At 36.8% G+C, this 22687-nt stretch overlaps 1 protein-coding gene across 2 annotated transcripts in view; it reads right to left on the bottom strand.

Annotated features, from left to right (window-relative positions):
* Positions 1 to 22687, bottom strand: part of MNAT1 (MNAT1 component of CDK activating kinase) — a 210183-nt gene that overhangs the window by 9738 nt on the left and 177758 nt on the right. The window contains exon 8 of one of the 2 annotated variants that reach the window (XM_080807630.1): positions 1660 to 1745. The exons of the other annotated variant lie outside the window; for it this stretch is intronic. Coding sequence (XP_080663756.1) covers positions 1679 to 1745 — 67 coding nt within the window. The 3' untranslated portion in view covers positions 1660 to 1678. The remainder of the gene's footprint in view (positions 1 to 1659; positions 1746 to 22687) is intronic. 2 annotated transcript variants of the gene reach the window in all.

Raw genomic sequence — 22687 nt, 5'->3', positions numbered from 1 at the left:
AGATACATTTGGGTTTGAATATCTCCTTGTACAATTACTAACATTATGATTTGCAAAGTGCTTTAGTTTATCCATCCTCATTTCCTCATCTGCAAAAGGGAGACAATAATACCTCCTAGGAATTTAGAAGAAATGCAGATTAACATTACAAGAAAATGTATGTAATACATCTGGTGAAGAACAGATATTCAATAAAGTATATATGCCTGACCACCCTACATATTTTCTTTGATACTATTAATACAAAGTATACACTCTCACAAGGAATAAATTTTCAAAGTGTGTTACCTTCAGCTAATTAATATATACCTCTCCTTTCCCAACTCTGTGACCTTACTGTCCAGTCCCACATCTATTTCAACAATAATAGTGTTGCCTTCTTTCTTCCCCATTTTGCTGTAGCCTAAGTATAAAAAATCAAGTGGAGGTTTTGTTTACATTTTTTAAATTAGACAAAAGGTAAGGAGTAGTCCTGCTTGTTAATCTTTTATCACAGAGTAATAGAATAATAATCCAAGGATGCTAATACTTTTATATTAAAAGGCAATGGGAAAAATTTACATACATACATATACATATACATTTATATATACATAGACATATATACAGATCTGTGTTTCACAAATACTAGTTCAGCTTAGTAAGTTTCATTTCAAAAGTTAAATTGCTATATTATTTCCTCTCTCACGTCCTGTACTTTGACTCTCATCATTAAGTGATCATTGTTCTGTCCTCATCCTTCTCAACATCTTTCTCTACCTCTCTAAATGTGGAGATAGCTCCGAGCTGTAAAATGCTCTTAGCCTGTGATTTCTATAATGATGCCTATAATTTGGGTCACACTCTTACCACTTTCACAGAGGATTCCTCAAATTTCTCTTTTGTCACTTGCTTCCTAATTACTAGTTTTCTTCTTGGCATTTCTCATCTTCTATTCTTGACTATCTCTGAAATGTATAGCTTCATTTATTACCTCTGTTCTACTAAACCTGCAAATCTTATCTTTTGGTCTCCCGCCCTTTTTTGTTATAGTCCAGCATTTTTATCAGCTTTGGTGGCCTTTCATACTTGGGTGTCCCACTGGCACCACAAATTTAGTATTTTCATAACTGAACTCATCTTCCTTTACAAACCTAGCCCTCTGTCTGTGTTTCTTAATTTCTCTTAATAGTTTCAACATACTCCTAAGGTCATCTTGGAATCCTCTTCCCCCTGCACACTAATGAGAAATCTATATCATAGTCTCTCTCTAGAAACATCTATTTACATCTCACGTCATCTTCAAAGCTGCTACTGTTACCTAACTTTAGCTCTTCTTTACCTCTTTCATGTTCTACAGTTAATACTCTCTTAACCGTCTCCCTATTTCCAGGATGTTCTCTCCATTCCAATCTATTCCTGGTTATCATACTAATCTTCCTAGGGCAAAGCTATGCATCACTCTCATACAAATAAACATTCATTAGCTCTCTGCTGTATGGAGAATAAAGTCCAAGTTCCTTAGCCTACCATTCAAGGTCTACTGTACAGGATTCCAACCCCCACATTTCCAAATGTATCTCCCATTAATCGTCTCCACGTACCCCAAATGTAAGCCAAAACCAATCATGAGGTTTTCAGTTATGCTCTATGAAAGCATCATAACTACTCGTTTCATACCTTTGCTCGAGCTATTTCATTATCTTGGAATGCCCTCACCATTGCCTGTCTTCCAAAGCCATGGTTCAAATGTCAACGCCTCAATTCTGAACAAAGACATGAAAAGCTTAACTATGTCACAAAGAAATGTTATATATGGAATAACAAAACAATAAAATAAACTAAGCTTAAAAGCAAGAAATGAAACTCTCAGGTGCTAGAAATCATACAGGAACTCATAATCACAGCATAAGCAGAGCTTGGAAGTTCAGGAAGGTGTTGGGTACCAGTGATTCAATACCCACACAGTGACAGGAGACAGACCTCAATCCTGTCAGATGTAGGAAGCTAGAACTGGGGTTAGCTCCCTGCATATAACTTGGATCTACAAAATGTCATCACATCTATAAAATAACTTGTGGGAATATTCTGCTCACTGGCCTGGGACAGTCACAACAAAGTCTAGGGGCATAGGTGGAAAAGAATTAAACATTAAAAAAAAAAAATCACAATACCCAAGTCTGTTCCATTCCCAAGAAATTAAGAATAACAGTATGTCAAGATCCAGTGAAGCTAACAGGAGTTTGGCCAAAGCAAACAATCTCAATCCAAGGTTCACAGGACTACAACACCTACTAAAAAGAGATGCACAGTTTAAAAAAAAAAAAGAAAGAAAGAAGCCTCATTTATAAGAGTTAGAAGACACAATCAATGGCAGGACTACCACACCCAGATAAAAGAAACTGAAAGAAACATATTTCATGTTAGAAAAGATGAATAAAGAAATAGATGCCGTAAGACAAGAAATCAACAAAATGAAAAGAACAAGCATTTTCTTGCCAATTCTTAGAATAAAAGTCTCAATGGACAGATTAAGCAGTTGGTTACTGATAGATGGAGAAAAAAATTAGTGAGTAGAAGACTGTGAGGAAAACATGAAGAATTTAGAGCTAAAAGAACCAAAAAGGAAAGAACCAAAGGATATTTCAACAAGAAGAAAATTAAACCCCAATGGGAAGAGCAGGACATAACGAACAAAGACGATGAGACAAAAATACCACCACTACCACTACTACTGTCACAAACTGCTAACAATAACAAGGAAAGTAGAAGGGGAACTCCAAGGTTAAGCATTCTAAGTCCTTTGTCTTGTTCAAGGAAAGGAGAGATTTAACCTTTAGAACTTCTGAAAATAACATTTGTTAATTCTGGGTGACAGAACTATATATTTAATATGTATTATATATATAACAATAATATTACTCTCTCTACTTCTCTATGTTTGAAATATTTAAGAGTTTTCTTAGAGTCTACCTCCTCTGGATTGCCCAGGTGGAATTACTTCTTTGCTCCTCCTAATTTGCATAGCACTTTATCTCTAAGTACATACTGTGGCTATTTATAGTTACAAGTTCCCTGTAGGTAATTTCTTTTTTTTTTTTCCTAAAGATTTTATTTATTTATTTGACAGAGAGAGAGAGCACAAGTAGGCAGAGTGACAGGCAAAGCATGAGGGAGAAGAAGGCTCCCCACTGAACAGGGAGCCCAATGCGGGACTCGATCCCAGGATCCTGGATCATGACCTGAGCTGAAGGCAGAGGCTTAACCATCTGAGCCACCCAGGTGCCCCTGTCAGGTAAGTTTCTTGATAACAAAATAAATATCTACTCACTAAAGAGTCATCACTTTTTTTTTTTTTAAAAGATTTTATTTATTTATTTACTTGTCAGAGAGAGAGAGAGAGCACACAAGCAGGCAGAGTGACAGGCAGAGGCAGAGAGAGAAGCAGGCTCCCTGCCAAGCAAGGAGCGTGATGCGGGACTCGATCCCAGAACCGAACCGTGGGATCACGACCTGAGCAGAAGGCAGCGGCTTAACTGACTGAGCCACCCAGGTGTCCCAAGTCATCACTTTTTAAAAACTCATCCAAACCTGTAAGCAAAGAGTATATAGTTTTTTTAATTAAATAAAAATTCTGGTTTTTCTAATTAAGATACAGACCTAAAGAATGGCCATGATAACAAAAGGCAATTAAAAATACAGAGGATATGAAAAGAGTTATCTCCACAAATTATGAAGCTGCAGAGGAAAGACAGCATAGGACTGAATGGAAGACAGACTGCACATTAGTCCCTGAGGAAGATAAGGTTTCCTGGAAATCAGAAGATGCCTATAATAACAGAGAGATGGGATATAATGTATAGTGTAAAATGACTTTATTTAAAACATAAACGAGCATTTTCTAAAATAGGTATATTTGAAAATTGTTTGAGATTAACATCCTCTATCTCATAACCTAAACTTTCGGTGTGTTAACCAATTTTTTACTTAAAGATACATAATAAAATGGAATATAGCTATGAAAGCAAAGAAAAACAAGAAATTCAAACAGAACTAAACACACCCAAAGCAAGATTTTTTGTAAGATATTTATTTTTCTATTCAAAGCACCTTCTCAAAAGCTCTATTTCATACACTGGAATCTGAATCATGTCAATAACTTAGATAAATCTCTAAAGCAAACAATAACAAGCAAAGACAAGTCAAGTGGATAAAATAACTGATGTTTTCTCTTAATTATGAAAAATTCTATTTTCTAGCAAGTAAAAACAGGTTCATAAAATATCTACTCAAGGCAGAAGTGACTATGAGCAGTAAAATCTGAAAAAACACCAAGAATCCTGGTTTAATGCACAACAATTTGAAGTTTTTAAGAAGCACTTTTAATACTTAAGCCCACAGAAAACTTGAGCTTTCTTTCAAAAGCTAAATCACAGCATCGCTTTGGGAAAAAAGTAATCCATGCCCATTATCCTAAGTAATATGCTAATGCAATCAGATTTACCCAAACTGAAGCTTTTCTAGAATAGAATGCTGTAACAGTCTAGTAAGTTAGTTGGTTAAATACCATTTGGACCCAAATCTTCATGTGTAAAGAAAATATTTTCCTCTTACTTAAAAAATTATAGCATTATTTTCAGTTTTCTGTTTTGCTTCCAGACTACATTTTTTGGCAATGTGTTATAACTCTGCACATGCTGGTATAATATTTTAAGTAAAAACACATTCTAATCAGTTACATATGACTTATTCTGAAAATCAGAAGTTTTAACAGTTTAAGTGTACAGAATATGCTTCAATATTTTAAAAATTCTTTGCAGTAAACCTAGATTTCTTATTTTATTACCTTAAAAGGTTAAGAGGAAGAAAAGAACCCTACTGTTTTCTTGAATTCTACTTTTGGGAAAAAAAAATGAATTTCCACCTGTCATTCCAAAGTTAGTAAGACACAGTTTTCTCATCCCTAGATTATGCTCTGGATATGTATCAACAAAAAGTAAAAAGGAAGAAAAATCCAAATCAAGATTATTCCTGATATATTTTGTCTCTAACTGGCCTCCAATTGTAAAAACTAAGGTATTATGGAACTAAAGATAGGAAAAATTTTTAATTGAAATTATATAAATACCAAGGGGATAAAATCCCATCATTTTAAGATGCATTTAAGATTATTCAATCCTACATGTGGTTACCGAACATTTAAATGTTTTACTTAAAAAATGAGAATAGTGGGGCACCTGGGTGGCTCAGTGGGTTAAGCCTCTGCCTTCAGCTCAGGTCATGATCCCGGGGATCGAGCCCCGCATCAGGCTCTCTGCCTAGCGGGGAACCTGCTTCCCTCTCTCTCTCTGCCTGCCTCTCTGCCTACTTGTGATCTCTGTCTGTCAAATAAATAAATAAAATCTTTTTAAAAAAATGAGAATAGCGAGTAAAGACAATATAGGTAGTACAGTAAGGTTAATAATGCAGAAGCCTAAAGTTGGAAGGGAACATTTAGAACCATTTTATCCCACTGTCTCATTAACAGATAAAGCAGCTGATACTAGATCATGGTTAAACATTTTGATCTTCTTGGAAAGAATTCACTTATTCTAAGGAGGGCACATATTGCATAGAGCACTGGGTGTTGTAAATAAACAGTGAATCTTAGAACACTGCATCAAAAACTAATGATGTATTTTATGGTGACTAACATAACACAATAAAAAAAAGAATTCACTTATTCAATGAATATTAATAAATCTTGAAAACTTACTTTGTATCAGTATTACGCTAGGTGTTAAATGAGAAAGTCTTTGCTCCTAAGTAGCTCAAAGTCTAGTGTGAAGAAAGACATGAAAATGAGCAATTTTTAAATGTAGAAGAACCAGAAGCCTCAAGAAAGGAGTGTCTGCAGAAGATATAAGTTGATATTTGAAGGGAGAATGATAATTTGCCATCAAGAGGCAAAGAAGGTATTCCAGAAAGGACAAGAGTATACAATGGCTTGAGGCCTGAGAGAACAGGGTGCATTCTGAGTGTCAAATATGAAGCGACTTTATATGCCTTGAATATTTTTTTAAATAGATAATGGGCACCCATGAAAATGTTAGTAGGTGAGTAATGAAATCTGACCTAAATTTTAGAAATCTTCATATAAGAGACACCTAGGTGGCTCAGTCAGTTAAGCATCTAACTCCACCTCAGGTCATGATCCCAGAGTCCTGGGATAAAGTTGCTCACATCAGGCTCCTTGCACAGCAGGGAGCCTGCGTCTCTCCCTCTGCCTCTGCCCCTCCCCTTGCTCATGGTCTCTCTCCTCTGACAAATAAACAACATAAAAAAAAATCTTTAAAAAAAAAAGAAAGAAAGAAATCTTCATATGAAAAATAGACTGGAAGAAAAAGAGGGTGAAAAGGAAGCAAAGTAAATGACTATGAGCGCCTCTAGGGCCTATGTCCTTAAGGACCTTAATGATCCAATTATATGTGAGACTGAAGCAAGAGGAATCTTTAAGAACTCCCAAGTTTGGCTAGGCTAGGAAGTTCACTACGCCAGGACATACAACAGTTAGAAGAGGTTTCACAAAGAAGCTAAGTTCCACTGGGGATTCAAAAAAAATAAAAGAGGCACTTGTCAGACACACAGATAGAAAGATAAAAATGTCCAGGGTCAAGTTGGAAACCTGAGTTTTAAAACAAGGAAAGTTAACATAGGCTTGGGACTTCATATAAATCACTGTACTTTTTAAAGAGAACTTCCCAGAGTCCTTGGGTTCTGAGTAAGTGCCTTTAGGCATCATCGAGGGCAGGATGGGAAGGAGAGCCAAACTGGATCTGTCACCTCCACAGTAACAGAATAGTTCTGCTTTCATCTGTTTATATTTTGAAGTTCTAAGTAAGATTTTTAAAAACCATTCTGTTTCTTTAAGAAGTATGAAAACTGAGGGTTGCAGGAGGTGAGTGGGGGAGGTGGCTGGGTGATAGACTCTGGGGAGGGTATGTGTTGTGGTGGGTATGGATGTTGTGTAAGACTGATGATCGTTACCCCTGAAACAAATAATACATTACATGTTAATTTTTTTTTAAAGTTTGAAAACTGTTATTATATAGCTTTAGAATCAAACAGATTTGGTATTAAATCATGACTACCCCTTAGTAGTGGACTCTGGAAAGTTATGAGTTGTTACAAATTATAAGGAACAATGTAAAAGAAGTGTCTATGACAAAGCCTAGCACACAGTAAGTACTCAGTACTGAATGAGACTAAAAGATCAATGAAGAACCTTGCATAGTAACAACTTTATTAAGAGAGGAAGAAGAGTTAGACAAAAAAGATTTAAAAGGAGAATTCAGAGAGGATGAAAGAAAAAAAAAGGCAGTCATGTCACAAAGCAAAGAATGCAAGAACTCCACTAAATTTTGTAATTGGGAAGTCAATGGTGAATGAGCAAAATCAGATGCTAAATAAAAGTCAAGCTGTATTAAGTTTAGGGAATTAATCAGAAATAAGGAAGTGGAGACGGAGATAGCAAGCATAAAACTTCCTTCAGTAGTTTGTTGTTGAATATGGTACAAGGAGCAGTAGTTAGAGGAACATTCAGGATTGACAAAGTGATGAATTTAAGTTTCAAGACAGAAATCTGAATATATTCATGTGGTAAATTAAAGTTTCAGTGCAGAAGAGAAGATCTGAAAGACTGGTGGAGACCAACTTGATTGATGGTGTGATATCCCAGAGCTGAAGAGCAAAGGAGCCATGAACACAGCAAGGTTAGCCTCAAATGCAGGACAGGCCCCTTGCCTCTAAGGAGGGACAGGACTTAACAGTGGCTGCAAACAAAGATAAGCTTATAGTTAGGGTGTGGCTTTTGAGAGAGATATTTTCTCTATGTACTGGGTGGAAAGATTAGCTACTAAATGTGAGAGAGGGCAAGTGGGAGTGAGATTTAAAAGACTGGTGATCTGGGAAAGCCACTGGGAAAAGAGAGAAGCCAGCAATACGTAAAAATAATTGCTGAGTGACTCCAATCTGCTCAGCTGTAAGATTTTCTTCAACTGTACTCAGAAAAAAAATTAACTCACGTATTTTTTTAAATTTCCAATTACTCTGTGTATTTAACGTCATAAACTGCCACAATATAATTAAAACACTAAAAATACTCATGTGATCTTCATTTATTAAGGATAATGGGCATGCTTATAAAAGAATATTAGAAAGCGCCTCAATGGCCTATGCCAATCTTGTCTTGTGGTTACAGAGAAGAATGACCAAAGATTCATTTAACCTTGGGTCTGGGCCCATATTGTAAAGTGTTCCTTAGACTAAATCCATTTCATATTCAAGTTTATTCCAAACAAAAATAAGGCATATACTTATTTGATAGGATTCCTTCACCTAAAGATCCACTATCTTGTTCTTGGCAAAGAGCTCTAGGCAGAGGTCAAAGTATCTGACTACTATCTTACATATTAAGGTTTCTGTAACAGATTGTAGACTCAGAAGATGGATTTATAAAATTGAAAGTGCTACCTGTGTTTCAAAAAAACATTTCTGAACACAGGAGGAGGCTATAGTTTTAGAAATATCCTTACTCCTAATGAAGTTTACCTTGAGCAAGAAAAGTACATTGCTGAGACTTGATGAGTGAAAGCACTTGAGCCTACATGATGATAGTAAGTGGTACTTAGTAGCTTTGAAACTCTGATTCATGTCTTCACATTAGCTGCTTAATTGCGCTGACTGAATTTTTCATTAGCTGACCAAATACTTATTTTACCCTTTGGGAAACTGTTATAATCATGTTTACAGTAAGAATTTTCTAAACATTTATTCCCTCAGATTGAACAAAGACTTAATACTCCTTAATAGCTATGTTTTACGTGAACACTCAGGAGTCTTCCTTATTTATTTTTCTATGAATAGTTAAGACAATAAAATGGTTCCCAGTACTAGCCAGAAAACCAGAGATAATTTCTCACAGAAAATTATTAGTTCTAAAAACCAAAACTGAAGTGCCCGGCTTACCAGAACTTGGACAATGTGTAGCTTTGTAATTCTTTTTTTTTTTTTAAAGATTTTATTTATTTATTTGACAGACAGAGATCACAAGAGGCAGACAGAGAGGCAGGCAGAGAGAGAGGAGGAAGCAGGCTCCCCACTGAGCAGAGAGCCTGATGCGGGGCTTGATCCCAGGACCCTGGGATCATGACCTGAGCCGAAGGCAGAGGCTTTAACCCACTGAGCCACCAGGTGCCCCTGTAGCTTAAAAAGAATTTTTTAATTCTTTTTTTTTTTTTTTTAAGATTTTAGTTATTTACTTGACAGAGATCACAAGTAGGCAGAGAGGCAGGCAGAGAGAGAGAGGGCGAAGCTCCCTGCCGAGCAGAGAGCCCGATTCGGGGCTTGATCCCAGGACCCCGGGACCAAGACCTGAGCCAAATGCAGAGTCTTAACCCACTGAGCCACCCAGGCACCCCTAGAATTTTTTAATTTTTAAGGAACCAGGAAGAAATCAGCTTTTATGCTGGTATAAATGAATATATCCTGCAAACTTAAAAAATGGTTACATGTTGGCTAATTTGGGCAAACACTTTAGATACTACCTAAACAAGAAACTTCAGTTTAGCTTTAGCGCTCACATTTAATATTTTTAAAATAGCTCAGTATGCTCAAATCAATATAATGGACTCCCATATAATGGAGTCTACTGAAAGATCTGTCAACGTGTTACACTGGATATATATAAAACTCAAACACTTAATTAGCTGTAATATATGAATGCAGGAGGGGAATTCTTCACGAGGATGGCAAATCACTTAACATACATTAGAAATATTCAGGGACTGAATACAGTAAACTATGTCTATGGAATAATTCTGTATTTCTACATAAAGTAACATTGTATAAAACAATCAAGACCATGAAGTGTCAAACATTAAAATACCATTGTAGTTATATAATAAAGATGTTTAACATTGCTGCATTTTAATAAACAGTACACCAAGTAGAAAAGTAATACAAGGACAAGCTTTTTTCCAAAAGGTACATCATGCTCTTAATTTGCATATAAGGAGTCTTTTAATAAAAAAAGCAGCAATAACACTATAATCAGACAGGACAAATATGTCTACAGTCCATCTCCTCAATCCTATTGTGTTTTCCTGTAAGAGGATAATACTTCCTAGTGATTGACAGAGTACCTTAGGGTCTCGTGTCAAAAAAATGGAAATTTAGGGGTGGCCTGGGTGGCTCAGTGGTTAAGTGTCTGCCTTTGGCTCAGGTCATGATACCAGGGACCTGGGATCAAGCATGCATGGGGCTCCCTGCTCAGCAGAAGGCCTGCTTCTCCCTAACCCACTCCCCTTGCTTGTGTTCCCTCTCTCGCTATCAAATAAACAAATAAAATCTTAAAAAAGAAAATGGAAATTTATACAAGTATAAAGAAAACAGAAGACTAAGAATGATGTCTAAGATGCAGAAAACTACACAGCATTTTAATCAACTTATGCTTTAATACTGGCAATGTTTTTTTTTTAATACTGGCAATGTTTAAACTCAGATTTGATCCAAGAAAACTGGAAGAAGTTTAGTGATGTGAATTTTCCCTTAGTTTGTTTCCTGTTCTTTCTCTGCTCAAGGACAAGCATTTTAGTCTGCAGTGATCCAAAAAATATGCATGTTCTGCAGTAACCATAATTTGCTGACAAAAAATGTTGAACAGAGAATAGACTCACAGAGCTCCCTGTTTAATTTATTTCTACTTGATGGTTTTTGATGATTCATATTTCAATGACAAAAGAAAACAAGCCATTGATATGGTTCCACATCAACAGATTATACAACTTAGGTTAACTTTACAGAGATACTTTCACCTTCAATTTCTTCTTTGCTCTTTGTAAGAACCCAGTGAGGGAGGAAAGAGGGGAAGAAAGACTATCCTCAATTTATAAAAAAAAGTTAAGGCTCAGAGAAGTTTCAGTTCACTTAAGATAATAGATACTGCCCTATCCAAAGGGGATGAAACATGATTAAGACCATCTAAGACTATCTAGAAAGTGATTGCATAATGGTAGTCAAAGACATATAAATGAATTGTAAAAGTGAATGAGAAGCCAGACATAAGGAAAATGGTGGAAAGGCAGTTCCAAGCTTACATCCCTCTACAGAAACACTGAAAATAAGCTAAAACTGCCTATCCAACTTGTCAGAACTCTGGAAAATAGCTAAAGGTTACAGCAACCAAGGGAATGTTTAATCAAGAAAAAGGCAACTTAAAAACAGGAAAGCTGTGTGGCCTGTTTACTTGCCCTTGCCCCACACCCTCCCTAGCTCAGCAGCCTACCTTTCCTGTATGGAGACATGGTTCCTGGTCCCAGAGGGAGCAGAGCAGACATTATAAGCAAACTATTGTGTTTGTCTGCTCTATCCTGTCTGAGTGCTACCTGAAGGACTGAGACAAGGCACTCATCTCTACCTAAGGGAAAAAATTACAGTTCAGACATACAATAGACCACCTACAGCCTGGGAAGAAAAGTTAAGAAGAGACTATAGGTATTTTTTTAATGCATATGGAACACTCTCAAGAATAGTGCATATGCTAGGCCATAGCGTATGTTAGTCTCAATAAATTTTACAAAGACTGGAATCATATAAAGCATCCTTTCTGACCACAATGGAATGAAGCTAGAAATCAATAAAAGAAGGAAAGTGGAAATTAAATAATATAAACTTAAGCAATGGGTCAAATAAGATATCCAAAGGGAAATTAGAAAATACTTAGTGATGATGGGCGCCTGGGTGGCTCAGTGGGTTAAAGCCTCTGCCTTCGGCTCAGGTCATGATCCCAGGGTCCTGGGATCGAGCCCCACATCGGGCTCTCTGCTCAGCAGGGAGCCTGCTTCCTCCTCTCTCTCTCCGCCTGCTTCTCTGCCTAGTTGTGATCCCTGTCTCTCAAATAAATAAATAAAATATTAAAAAAGAAAAGAAAAGAAATGAAAATACTTAGTGATGAATGAAAATGAAAATACAACATCCAAAACTTACAGGATACAGAGAATGTAGAGGCTGCTTTTAAACAGGCTTGAGCAATGGAAACTTGAGCAAGGCACAAAAAAGGCCGAGAGTGACCACCACAGGACTAAATGCAAACAAGTTCATTAAGCGACCCACTTCAAAATAGCCATAGGCTCTAACTGACCAATTACAACCAAGAACAGCTCCTAAGACTATCAAAAGGGAAAATTCCATACATCCCCATACACCCTCACTCCACACTGTAACTATGGCCCCTCACCACCATCTCCTCACAGAGGCTCTCCCTCACTGTCCTGTCTATTGCTCCCTTGCAGTGTATCCAATCAACTTTTATCTCTTTTGGTCTGCCTTGGTAAATTCTTTCACCAAACCCCCATCGCCGCCAGCCCTCCCATCTAAACACAGACTAGACTGAACATAAATAAAAGAGAGAACAACAACAAAAAGAGAATCAATAAAAACAAACTGTCCTTTGAAAAACTTAGCAACTCTGACAAACCTTTAGCCAGACTGACAAAAAAAATAAGATGCAATTAACTAAAAACTATGAGTAATTATAGGACAACAAACTGTATCACTTAAATGATATGAACAAGTCCTAGAAACACAAAAATTGTGAATGTGATGCACTTATCTGCTTTGGATAATTTTGTATCTCTGACAGAAATGTTTGGGAATAAAAAGATAAAGTAAATGAAAACTCCTTTCCCTCCTCCCCACCTCCCACTACCCAAATGCTGGACATATAATTGATCCTAATGAGAGGATAAGAAAAACAAAAACAAACAGATGAAAGATCAGCCAGAAGGTGACATCCTAATTCTGCTGCCTACAGGCCATATGGCCTAATAAAGCAAATGGTTTTGCAGCAGCTTCCCCACCTGTAAAATGGATGTGATGGTAATTAAACTTGCCCTGATTATCTCCCAGGTTTGTAGTTATGAATCAAATGAGATGATGTATTTGAAATTGTGAAGTGCTCTGAAATTATATCACATTATTAGTATTATGAAGGCACATTTACTCAGTTAATTTTCAATCATTTTCAATAGCAATTTATAAAGTGACTCACAGATCTATAGCAGTTAAACTTGAAAGGTGAATTATATGTTCAACATTCATCAGAAGAATCACACATGTTGATTTACAAGCACACATGGTTTTTCTTCAATTAACATAAATTTATGGAAAGTCAAAAAGGGGCGCCTGACTGGCTCAGTCAGTAGAGCATGCAACTCTTGACCTTGGTTTTATGAGTTCAGGCCCTGCATTGGGTGTGAGATCACTTTAAAATCTTAAAATAGAGTGCCTGGGTGGCTCAGTTGGTTAAGTGTCTACATTTGGGTCAGGCCATGATCCCAGGGTGCTGGGACTGAGCCCGTATCAGGCTCCCTGCTCACTGGGAAGCCTGCTTCTCATTCCCCCTCTCCCTCTGCCCCCTCATGCTCTTTCTCTCTCTCTCTCTCTCTCTCTCTCTCTCTAGCTCACTCTGGTTCAAAAAAATAAATTAAAAATCTTTTTTAAAAATGTAAACATTTTAGGGGCACCTGGGTGGCTCAGTGGGTTAAAGCCTCTGCCTTCGGCTCAGGTCATGATCCTAGGGTCCTGGGATCGAGCCCCACATCGGGCTCTCCGCTCCGTGGAGAGCCTGCTTTCTCCTCTCTCTCTGCCTGCCTCTCTGCCTACTTGTGATCTCTGTCTGTCAAATAAATAAATAAAATCTTTAAAAAAAAAAAAAAAGTAAACATTTTAAAAAATAATAAAATTTTAAAATATTTATGGAAAGTCAAATGACAAAATAAGAAACTACCAGCAGGTTAAAAACACATCTGCAAATAAATAAATCATTTAATATTCTGTAATATTCACTGTAATAAAATGTCTAACAACTTAATTCTATTGAAAAAGAGCATTGTATCAATCAGGATAGACTCAGTTCTGCAGTAGTAATGAATAATACCTAAATTTCAGTGGTTTAATCTAACAGAGGCTTATTGCTTGCCAACACTGCCTAATGTAGTTCAGGATGGGAAGTACCACTCATCATAGTCATTTAGGGACCCAGTCTGATGGGAGACCCCACCTCAACTGCTTCCATGATTACTAAGTCAGGAGGAAGAGAATATGGAGAATCTTAAACACAGCCATGAAAGCTTTTGCTCTGAAAAGCTCAGATTTTATTGGTGGAAGCAACCCATGTGGCCCACTTCAAAGGAGACAGGGGAAAGGAATTCCTATGTGTCCAAAGAGAGTGTTTATAAATTGACCTCTGGCTAGCACAGATGTCAAATAATAATCCTTTTTAAAAAAACTTCTGATATATTTTTATATAGTAAAAAATTAAAATAATACACCCTTCTGAATTATAATTTCAATTTAAAACATACACTATTTACTTGCTGTTTAGTGTTTTTGTTGCCATTTTTTATCTTTCCAGAAAATGAATTTTTATTAGTATCTCTACAAAAGTGTTAAAACGTACTATTAAAATAAAATCTTTGATATTTTTGCAGATAGTACTTCAATAGTACATTTGGATGACTGCAATCAACAACACGAGACACAACAGGTACTGATGAAGATGTGGAGAAAGGGGAAACCTCTCGCACTATTGGTGGGAATGCAAACTGGTACACAACCACTATGCAAAACAATATGGAATTTCCTCAGAAAGTTAAAAATACAACTGCCCTATGATCCAGCAATTGCACTACTATTTACCCAAAGAATACAAAAATACTACTTTGATGGGATACATGCACCCCTATGTTTATAGCAGCATTATCAACAATAGCCAAATTATGGAAAGAACCCAAATGTCTATCAACTCATGAATAGATAAAGAAGACATGCTATATATACACACACACACACAGGAATATTACTCAGCCATCAAAAAAATGAAATCTTGACATTTGCAATGATATAGACAGAGCTAGAGAATATTATGCAAAGCAAGACAAATATCATATTATTTCATTCACATGTGGAATTTAAGAAACAAAACAAATGGGATGCCTAGGTGGCTCAGTCAGTTAAGCGTCTGCCTTCAGCTCAGGTCATGATCCGAGGGTCCTGCAATCGAGTCCCACCATTGGGCTCCCTACTCCTCGGGGAGCCTATTTCTCCCTCTCCCTCTGCTGTTCCCCCTGCTTGTGCTCTCTCTCTGTCAAATAAATAAATAAAATCTTAAAAAAAAAAAAAGGGAAACAAAACAAATGAACAAAGGAGGGAAAAAAAGAGTGAGGGAACCAAACCACGAAACAGACTCTTAACTATAGAGAACAAACTAATGGCTATTAGAGGGAGGTGGGTGGGGCGATGCATTAAATAGCTGATGGGGATTAAAGAGTACACTTGTCCACTTGTTGTATAAGCACTGGGTGATGTATGGAATCACTACACTGTACACCTAAAACTAATATTACACTCTATATTAACTAACTGGAATCTACATAAAACTTTTTTTAAAAGTATGTTTGGAGAAAGTATCTCCCAATCTTACCAAATTTTTACTTTGATCCTTTATAATATTCAACACAGGGTGGGGAAAAGAGTATATTTAAATGAAGTTCATTGTTTTAAAGTGTTAAACTTACCATTTGGAATAGTAGGCATCAAGAGCCAACAAGCACAGTCCTTGGAATTTGTGATTTTTTGAAATCATAGGCTTCTCACCTAATGCATCTTGGAGTAATCAGGCTATTACATTTGTAGTTAAAAATTACTAACAAAAACTCATTCCTGGCATTCTTAACCATATTCTATGCCTGGTATTAAAATCTTGTAAATTTAATTATCTTTAATATAAATAACTTAAAGTAGAAAGATAAATGTTGAATACTGATAATCAGGATTATAAATTTCAGGAACAAGTGTAAACTGGACTATTTGGGATTATGAAAACTAATGAATATTCGGAGCTCTGAAAGAGCAATGACAGAGTTTTAGTTGGAATTATTTTGCGGGTTAAAGCACCAATTTTTACTCACGTCCCTGACTCCTACATATATGGGAAGATTTGCTAGTAAAGAAGGTAAAGAGATGTCTTGCTGCTGTCACAGTCCCTGTCTGCAGAAAAGCTCCTCACTAGTGCCTTGACCACAGGCTTCACGAAAAGAACTAAGGTTCTCTCCTGTGTGTTCCTTTAATAATATGACAAAAACTTTCCAGTATTAACATAGAAGAATAAACAGATAATAATTATTTGGTTTATTTTTCTATTTAAGGATAGCATATACTTACGTTTTATGATGTTTTAAATATAGTGAGTTTTATCTGCCTCAAAACACTCATTTCAATTGACTTTGATATATTTTTCCCCTTGATATTACATATATGTTTTTTAAAGTATGTTTTACATTTAATTTCTTTTTTTTTAAGTTTTATTTATTTAAGTAATCTCTACTCCTAATGTAATACTCAAACTCATGACCTCAAGATTAAGAGTCACATGCTCTTCCAACTGGGCTAGCCAGGCACGCCTTTAATTTCTAAAATAAATTGTAATGGGCATAAAATGGTTACTTATGATATGCAAATTTTTGCCTACCATTTTATTCATAAAAATAAGCTGACTTTTTAAAAATTCCATTTGATATAAGTATCATTATAACAAAATTAGAGAGACTCTTACGCATCCAAAATCAAGCAAAGAAAAAAAATCTTACTATTTTGATAGTTGTCACAGATTGTCTTACACTGCTCTGGTAGAAAAACAAATGCCAGTACTGCAGGACTACTGTTTGAACTATTTTAAATAAGACTTAAAAAGTCCAGGTTGGGGGAAAAAAAAAAAAAGGCAAGGAATTACACCAAGGCCCTGCTCCCCAAGATTCTACAAATGATGAGACCAACATCTGATTTTGGTACTGATGAACAAGTTTAAATATCCTCAACAAGTTATAGGATTTTGCTTCTGGACACTGCTTGAGAACAAGATAGAAAATGTCCAGAGTAACAGGTTTCTCTATACTATTATTAGTGGATTAAGAATAAGAAGCAACTGCTGAACAGATATACCATTTTGGCTAAAGTCTTTAAGAAAGACAACTTAATAAAAATCATTTCAATCATAGAAACCACTCCACTTCTGAGTCTGTTCCCCTAAAAATGTCTTTATCAGCTTAAAAACATTTTAGTGGCATGTGGAAAGAAGATCTGAACAACTATTCCCTACCTCTGAATATAGAAGCAGCATTCATTTTACTGACTTTCAATAACACTATACTTTTCTTCAAACTCAACTAAGTGAGAAATTAAATAATATACATAATGCTTCTATATTTTATCAGAATCTATTTTTTAACAATGGAAATCTTCACGAGAAACAAAGTTTTGTTTCATCAGTCTAGCTACAAAAAAGTAATTTTACATTTTAAACTATTTTATTGAGAGTATCCTAGTCAACTGTATTGTCCATTCACTAATACAGTTTCCCAAATCATAGGACTAAGAGACCAAGGGAAAAGGAACCAGAAGAAGTATTTTTAGATTAGTTATAAAGTAGTTGTACAACTGAACAAAATTTGATTTGTTAAATTCATAATTGTTTATTATTTAAAAATCACATAAAATAGTCACACCAAGAACTACACACTATAAAAACTGGAAATAAAACAAAATTTCTATGTATTATGAAACTAAATGGAATACTATAAAATTACCAGTACTTAACAAAAGGATTTCCTAGGGACTTTTAAAGAAATAATTCAAATATTAACACTAGGTGGCAGAAGATTATATTATGTTCTTAATAATACATACAGTTTAAATTATCTAATAGAAGAAATAAATTACAAGTCCAAAATTCACATTAAATTTTTTTTTTGAAAACTTGAGCTTCTCAGACAATCTATTCTAAATGTGACCCTTTTTCACATTTCGTAATGTTGAAGAGACGTGAGAAAGAATAAGGAAGAATTAAATTTAAGGGCTTCCTTGGGCTTCCTTTCATCAGGCTATCCACTCACTGAATTCATATAAATAACTAAGAAAGCTTGATGGTAAACTTTCTCCTTTGCAGTGACTTTCAAATCTAATACTGAATCCTACAGTTTGAAAACAGCAGCATCTGTGAGGGCCAAAATCTATTATATAGATTATATTATATATTATATATGCTTTTTCATTTCTCCTCCTCCTCTGATTTACACTTATTCCTGGCATTTCATCAACCTTTGTCATTGTCTCTTTTCATCCTATTCTGTTTTGATACCTATTTTTGACCACCTTATATATCTGTTGAGTTAAAAAGAGAAAATAAAAAGTAATCAAAATGGACAGAGTTGCAAACAACATAAAAAATAGCATTTAGAGTTTTATTTTTTTGCTTTGTTTTATTTTTGTTTTGCTTCCCTTTCTCCATGCTATAACATATGTATAGAAAAGGAATATGTGAATTGTAGAACTAGTGGTGATAATACAGGACTGAAGTAAACAAATTTATGTCTTCTTCCTAGAGTCCTTCCTGAAAATAACCAATGAAACCTCATATCAAAGTATATATTACTTTTCAGATTAGCAAGTAAAGCAGATGATGGCATGCCTGCTTCGATTAACCACTTTCTTGAAACGATACAATTTTCTTGGTCTCTCTCAGTTGTTTTTAAGACTCTCTCATCTTAATCGAAGAATTTTGACTTATTCTTCATATTTTTGTTCCTACTGTTGGCTACAACTCTAATTCACTGCACCATATGACTTCAACATATCTTAATCCCTTGAGACTTCAATTTCTTTGTGTCTAAAATAATAATTTTGAGAGAGGGGGAGGAGTCAAGATGGCGGAGAAGTAGCAGGCTGAGACGACATCGGGTAGCAGGAGATCAGCTAGATAGCTTATCTAACCATTGTGAACACCTATAAATCCAACGGGAAATCGAAGAGAAGAAGAGCAACAATCCCAGAAACAGAAAATCGATCACTTTCTGAAAGGTAGGACCTGCGGAGAAGTGAATCCAAAGCGACGGGAAGATAGACCCCGGGGGGAGGGGCCGGCACCCGGCAAGCGGCGGAGCGACGGAGCACAAAATCGGGACTTTTAAAAGTCGGCTCCACTGGGAGACATCGCTCCAGAGGCTAAACTGGGGGGAAACCCAGGCGGGGTCAGCATAACCCCAGGACCCCCGGGGTCACAGAAGGACTGGGGGTGTCTGAGTGCCGCAGAGCTCGCAGGTATTAGAGCGGGGAAGCCGGCTATAGCGACAAAGCCGAGGAGTGAGCTCTAAGCCCGGGGTTACCTTGTGCCGGTCGCAGGCTGGGTGGGCTCGGAGCGCGGCCGGAGGCCACGGAGACAAAAGCGACCCGGCGCTTTTCTCCAGCTCCAACAATTGACTGCTTTCCTCGAGGCGCGACCGCAAGCCAGGGAGGCGGGGCTATTGGGCGCTTTGCTCTGAGAGCGCACTGAGGAGCGGAACCCCAAGCTCTCGGCTCCTCCGGGCCGAGAGATTGGGAGGCCGCCATCTTCATTCCCGTCCTCCGGAACTCTACGGAAAGCGCTCAGGGAACAAAAGCTCCCGAAAGCGAACCCGAGCGGATTACTTAGCCCGGCCCCTGGCAAGGGCGGTGCAATTCCGCCTGCGGCAAAGACACTTGAGAATCACTACAACAGGCCCCTCCCCCAGAAGATCAACAAGAAACCATCCAAAACCAACTTCAGTCACCAAGAACAGCGGAATTCCACAGCAGGAGAAAGCAAATCCTACCTGGACAAAATGACAAGGCGGAAAAACTCACCTCAAAAAAAAGAACAAGAGGCCGTACCGAAGGCTGGAGACCTAATCAATACAGACATAGGTAGCATGACAGATCTAGAGTTCAGAATGACAATTCTCAAGGTTCTAGCCGGGCTCGAAAAAGGCATAGAAGATATTAGAGAAACCCTCTCCGGAGAGATAAAAGCCCTTTCTGGAGAAATAAAAGAACTAAAATCTAACCAAGTTGAAATCAAAAAAGCTATTCATGAGGTGCAATCAAAAATGGAAGCTCTCACTGCCAGGATAAATGAGGCAGAAGAAAGAATTAGTGACATAGAAGACCAAATGACAGAGAATAAAGAAGCTGAGCAAAAGAGAGACAAACAACTACTGGAACACGAGGAGAGGATTCGAGAGATAAGTGACACCATAAGACGACACAACATTAGAATAATTGGGATTCCAGAAGAAGAAGAAAGAGAGAGGGGAGCAGAAGGTATATTGGAGACAATTATTGGAGAGAATTTCCCTAATATGGCAAAGGGAACAAACATCAAAATCCAGGAGATGCTAAGAACGCCCCTCAAAATCAATAAAAATAGGTCCACACCTCGTCACCTGATAGTAAAATTTACAAGTCTTAGCGACAAAGAGAAAATCCTGAAAGCAGCCCGGGAAAAGAAGTCTGTAACATACAAGGGTAAAAACATTAGATTGGCAGCGGACCTATCCACAGAGACCTGGCAGGCCAGAAAGAACTGGCATGATATATTCAGAGCACTAAACGAGAAAAACATGCAGCCAAGAATACTATATCCGGCTAGGCTATCATTGAAAATAGAAGGAGAGATAAAGAGCTTCCAGGACAAACAAAAGCTGAAAGAATTTGCAAACACCAAACCAGCTCTACAGGAAATATTGAAAGGGGTCCTCTAAGCAAAGAGAGACCCTAAAAGTAGTAGATCAGAAAGAAACAGAAACAATATACAGTAACAATCATCTTACAGGCAATACAATGGCACTAAATTCATATCTCTCAATAGTTACCCTGAATGTTAATGGGCTAAATGCCCCAATCAAAAGACACAGGGTATCAGAATGGATAAAAAAACAAAACCCATCCATATGCTGCCTCCAAGAAACTCATTTTAGACCCGAAGACACCTCCAGATTTAAAGTGAGGGGGTGGAAAACAATGTACCATGCTAATGGACATCAGAAGAAAGCTGGGGTGGCAATCCTTATATCAGATCAATTAGATTTTAAGCCAAAGACTAAAATAATAATTTTGAGAGAAATGATGTCTGAAGTCCCTTTTCTCTATAAAACTCTATGATTCATTCTTTGCCTCCCCCACTCTCTAAATCTTCTGCTAAGCAGTATGAAATACAAAGATGACTCGCCTCCAAATTACAACAGTACTAATCATAAGATTCTAGTAAAGACTTAGAGTGAAGAAAGTTCAAATTCCTCAACCTGACACAATCTAATTCCCACCTTTTTCTACCCTCACCTTCCACTATTCCTTTTTCTGCAACCAGTTCTGCACCCAAGCTTCATTACTGACTGATGTATTGCTTTCTCTTAACTTCCTCAGTTTTACATGCCAAAATCCTACCAATTTCCAGCTGAAATTCCTGAAAAAAACTTTTAAGCTTACCTGGATTTATTCCAAAGAATAGGAAGAATATACACTTTGGAGTCAGTTCTAGGTTTAAATCTTATTTCCAAAGCTTTAGGACTTTGACAAGTTATTTAGCCTCTTTAAGCCCTGTCTCCTTATCTATAAAACAGTGATGACACTTCATTATAGGGTTGCTGTGAAATTAATGTAATACCAATGCTTAATATAGTATCTAGCAAACGGCAGGTGTATTCAGTATTCCATGTTAGGAATTAGGACTATATATGCTTAAAATTAGTTCCTCTTTATTCCCTCCTCTGGACCCCAAGAGTACTCTTTATTTAGTTTTTTATGGCCATATCACTTCTCGGCCTTTTGGCTAAGATCAAGTGTAGTTTTTTATGGCTCTCCTCACTTCCTACTTTTTTTTTTAATTTTTAAAATTTTTTTATAAACATATAATGTATTATTAGCCCCAGGGGTACAGGTCTGTGAATCGCCAGGTTTACACACTTCACAGCATTCACCATATCACATACCCTCCCCAATGTCCATAAACCCACCACCCTTTGCCTACCCCCCTCCCCCTGGTCACCCTCAGTTTGTTTTGTAACAGTAAGAGTCTCTTATGGTTTGTCTCCCTCCCGATCCCATCTTGTTTCATTTATCCTTTTCCTACCCCCCAAACCGCCCATGTTGCATCTCCACTTCCTCATATCAGGGAGATCATATGATAGCTGTCTTTCTCTGATTAACTTATTTCGCTAAGCATAATACCCTCTAGTTCCACCCATGTCATCACAAATGGTAAGATTTCATTTCTTTTGATGGCTGCATAGTATTCCATTGTATATATATGTACCACATATTCTTTATCCATTCATCTGTCGATGGACATCTAGGTTCTTTCCATAGTTTGGCTATTGTAGACATTGCTGCTATAAACATTCGGGCCTACTTTTTCTTATAGTTACTTATATGACTAGTCTGTAGGTTCTGAGAGCAGAAACCAGGTCTAATATATCTTGGAATTTTTCAGTGTCAAACACATCATGTACCTATGAATGTACTCACAATATTTATTAAATGAATTAAAAATACAGGAACATAGAAGAGGATACTACTTTATGATTAAAGGGAATAACAGCAACATATCTAGAAGTTAATACAAAATACTTTTCATTTCCTTCAACTAATGCAAAATGAGTATCAGTAAGAACCAAAATGCCAACTTTTCATCAATGCCGCAGGTAAATACATTTTTGTACTTTACATAAAGGTTTTAATATTAATTGCAATGTTAAAAAAAAAAAAAAGGCACCTGCCTAGAAAGTGGCCATTAACTGGGTAACCATGTAATTCTTCCTCTTCG

Source organism: Martes martes, assembly GCF_963455335.1.
Source record: "Martes martes genome assembly, chromosome: 7".
Lineage (NCBI taxonomy): Eukaryota > Metazoa > Chordata > Mammalia > Carnivora > Mustelidae > Martes > Martes martes.
This window is presented reverse-complemented; position numbering and strand designations above follow the sequence as displayed.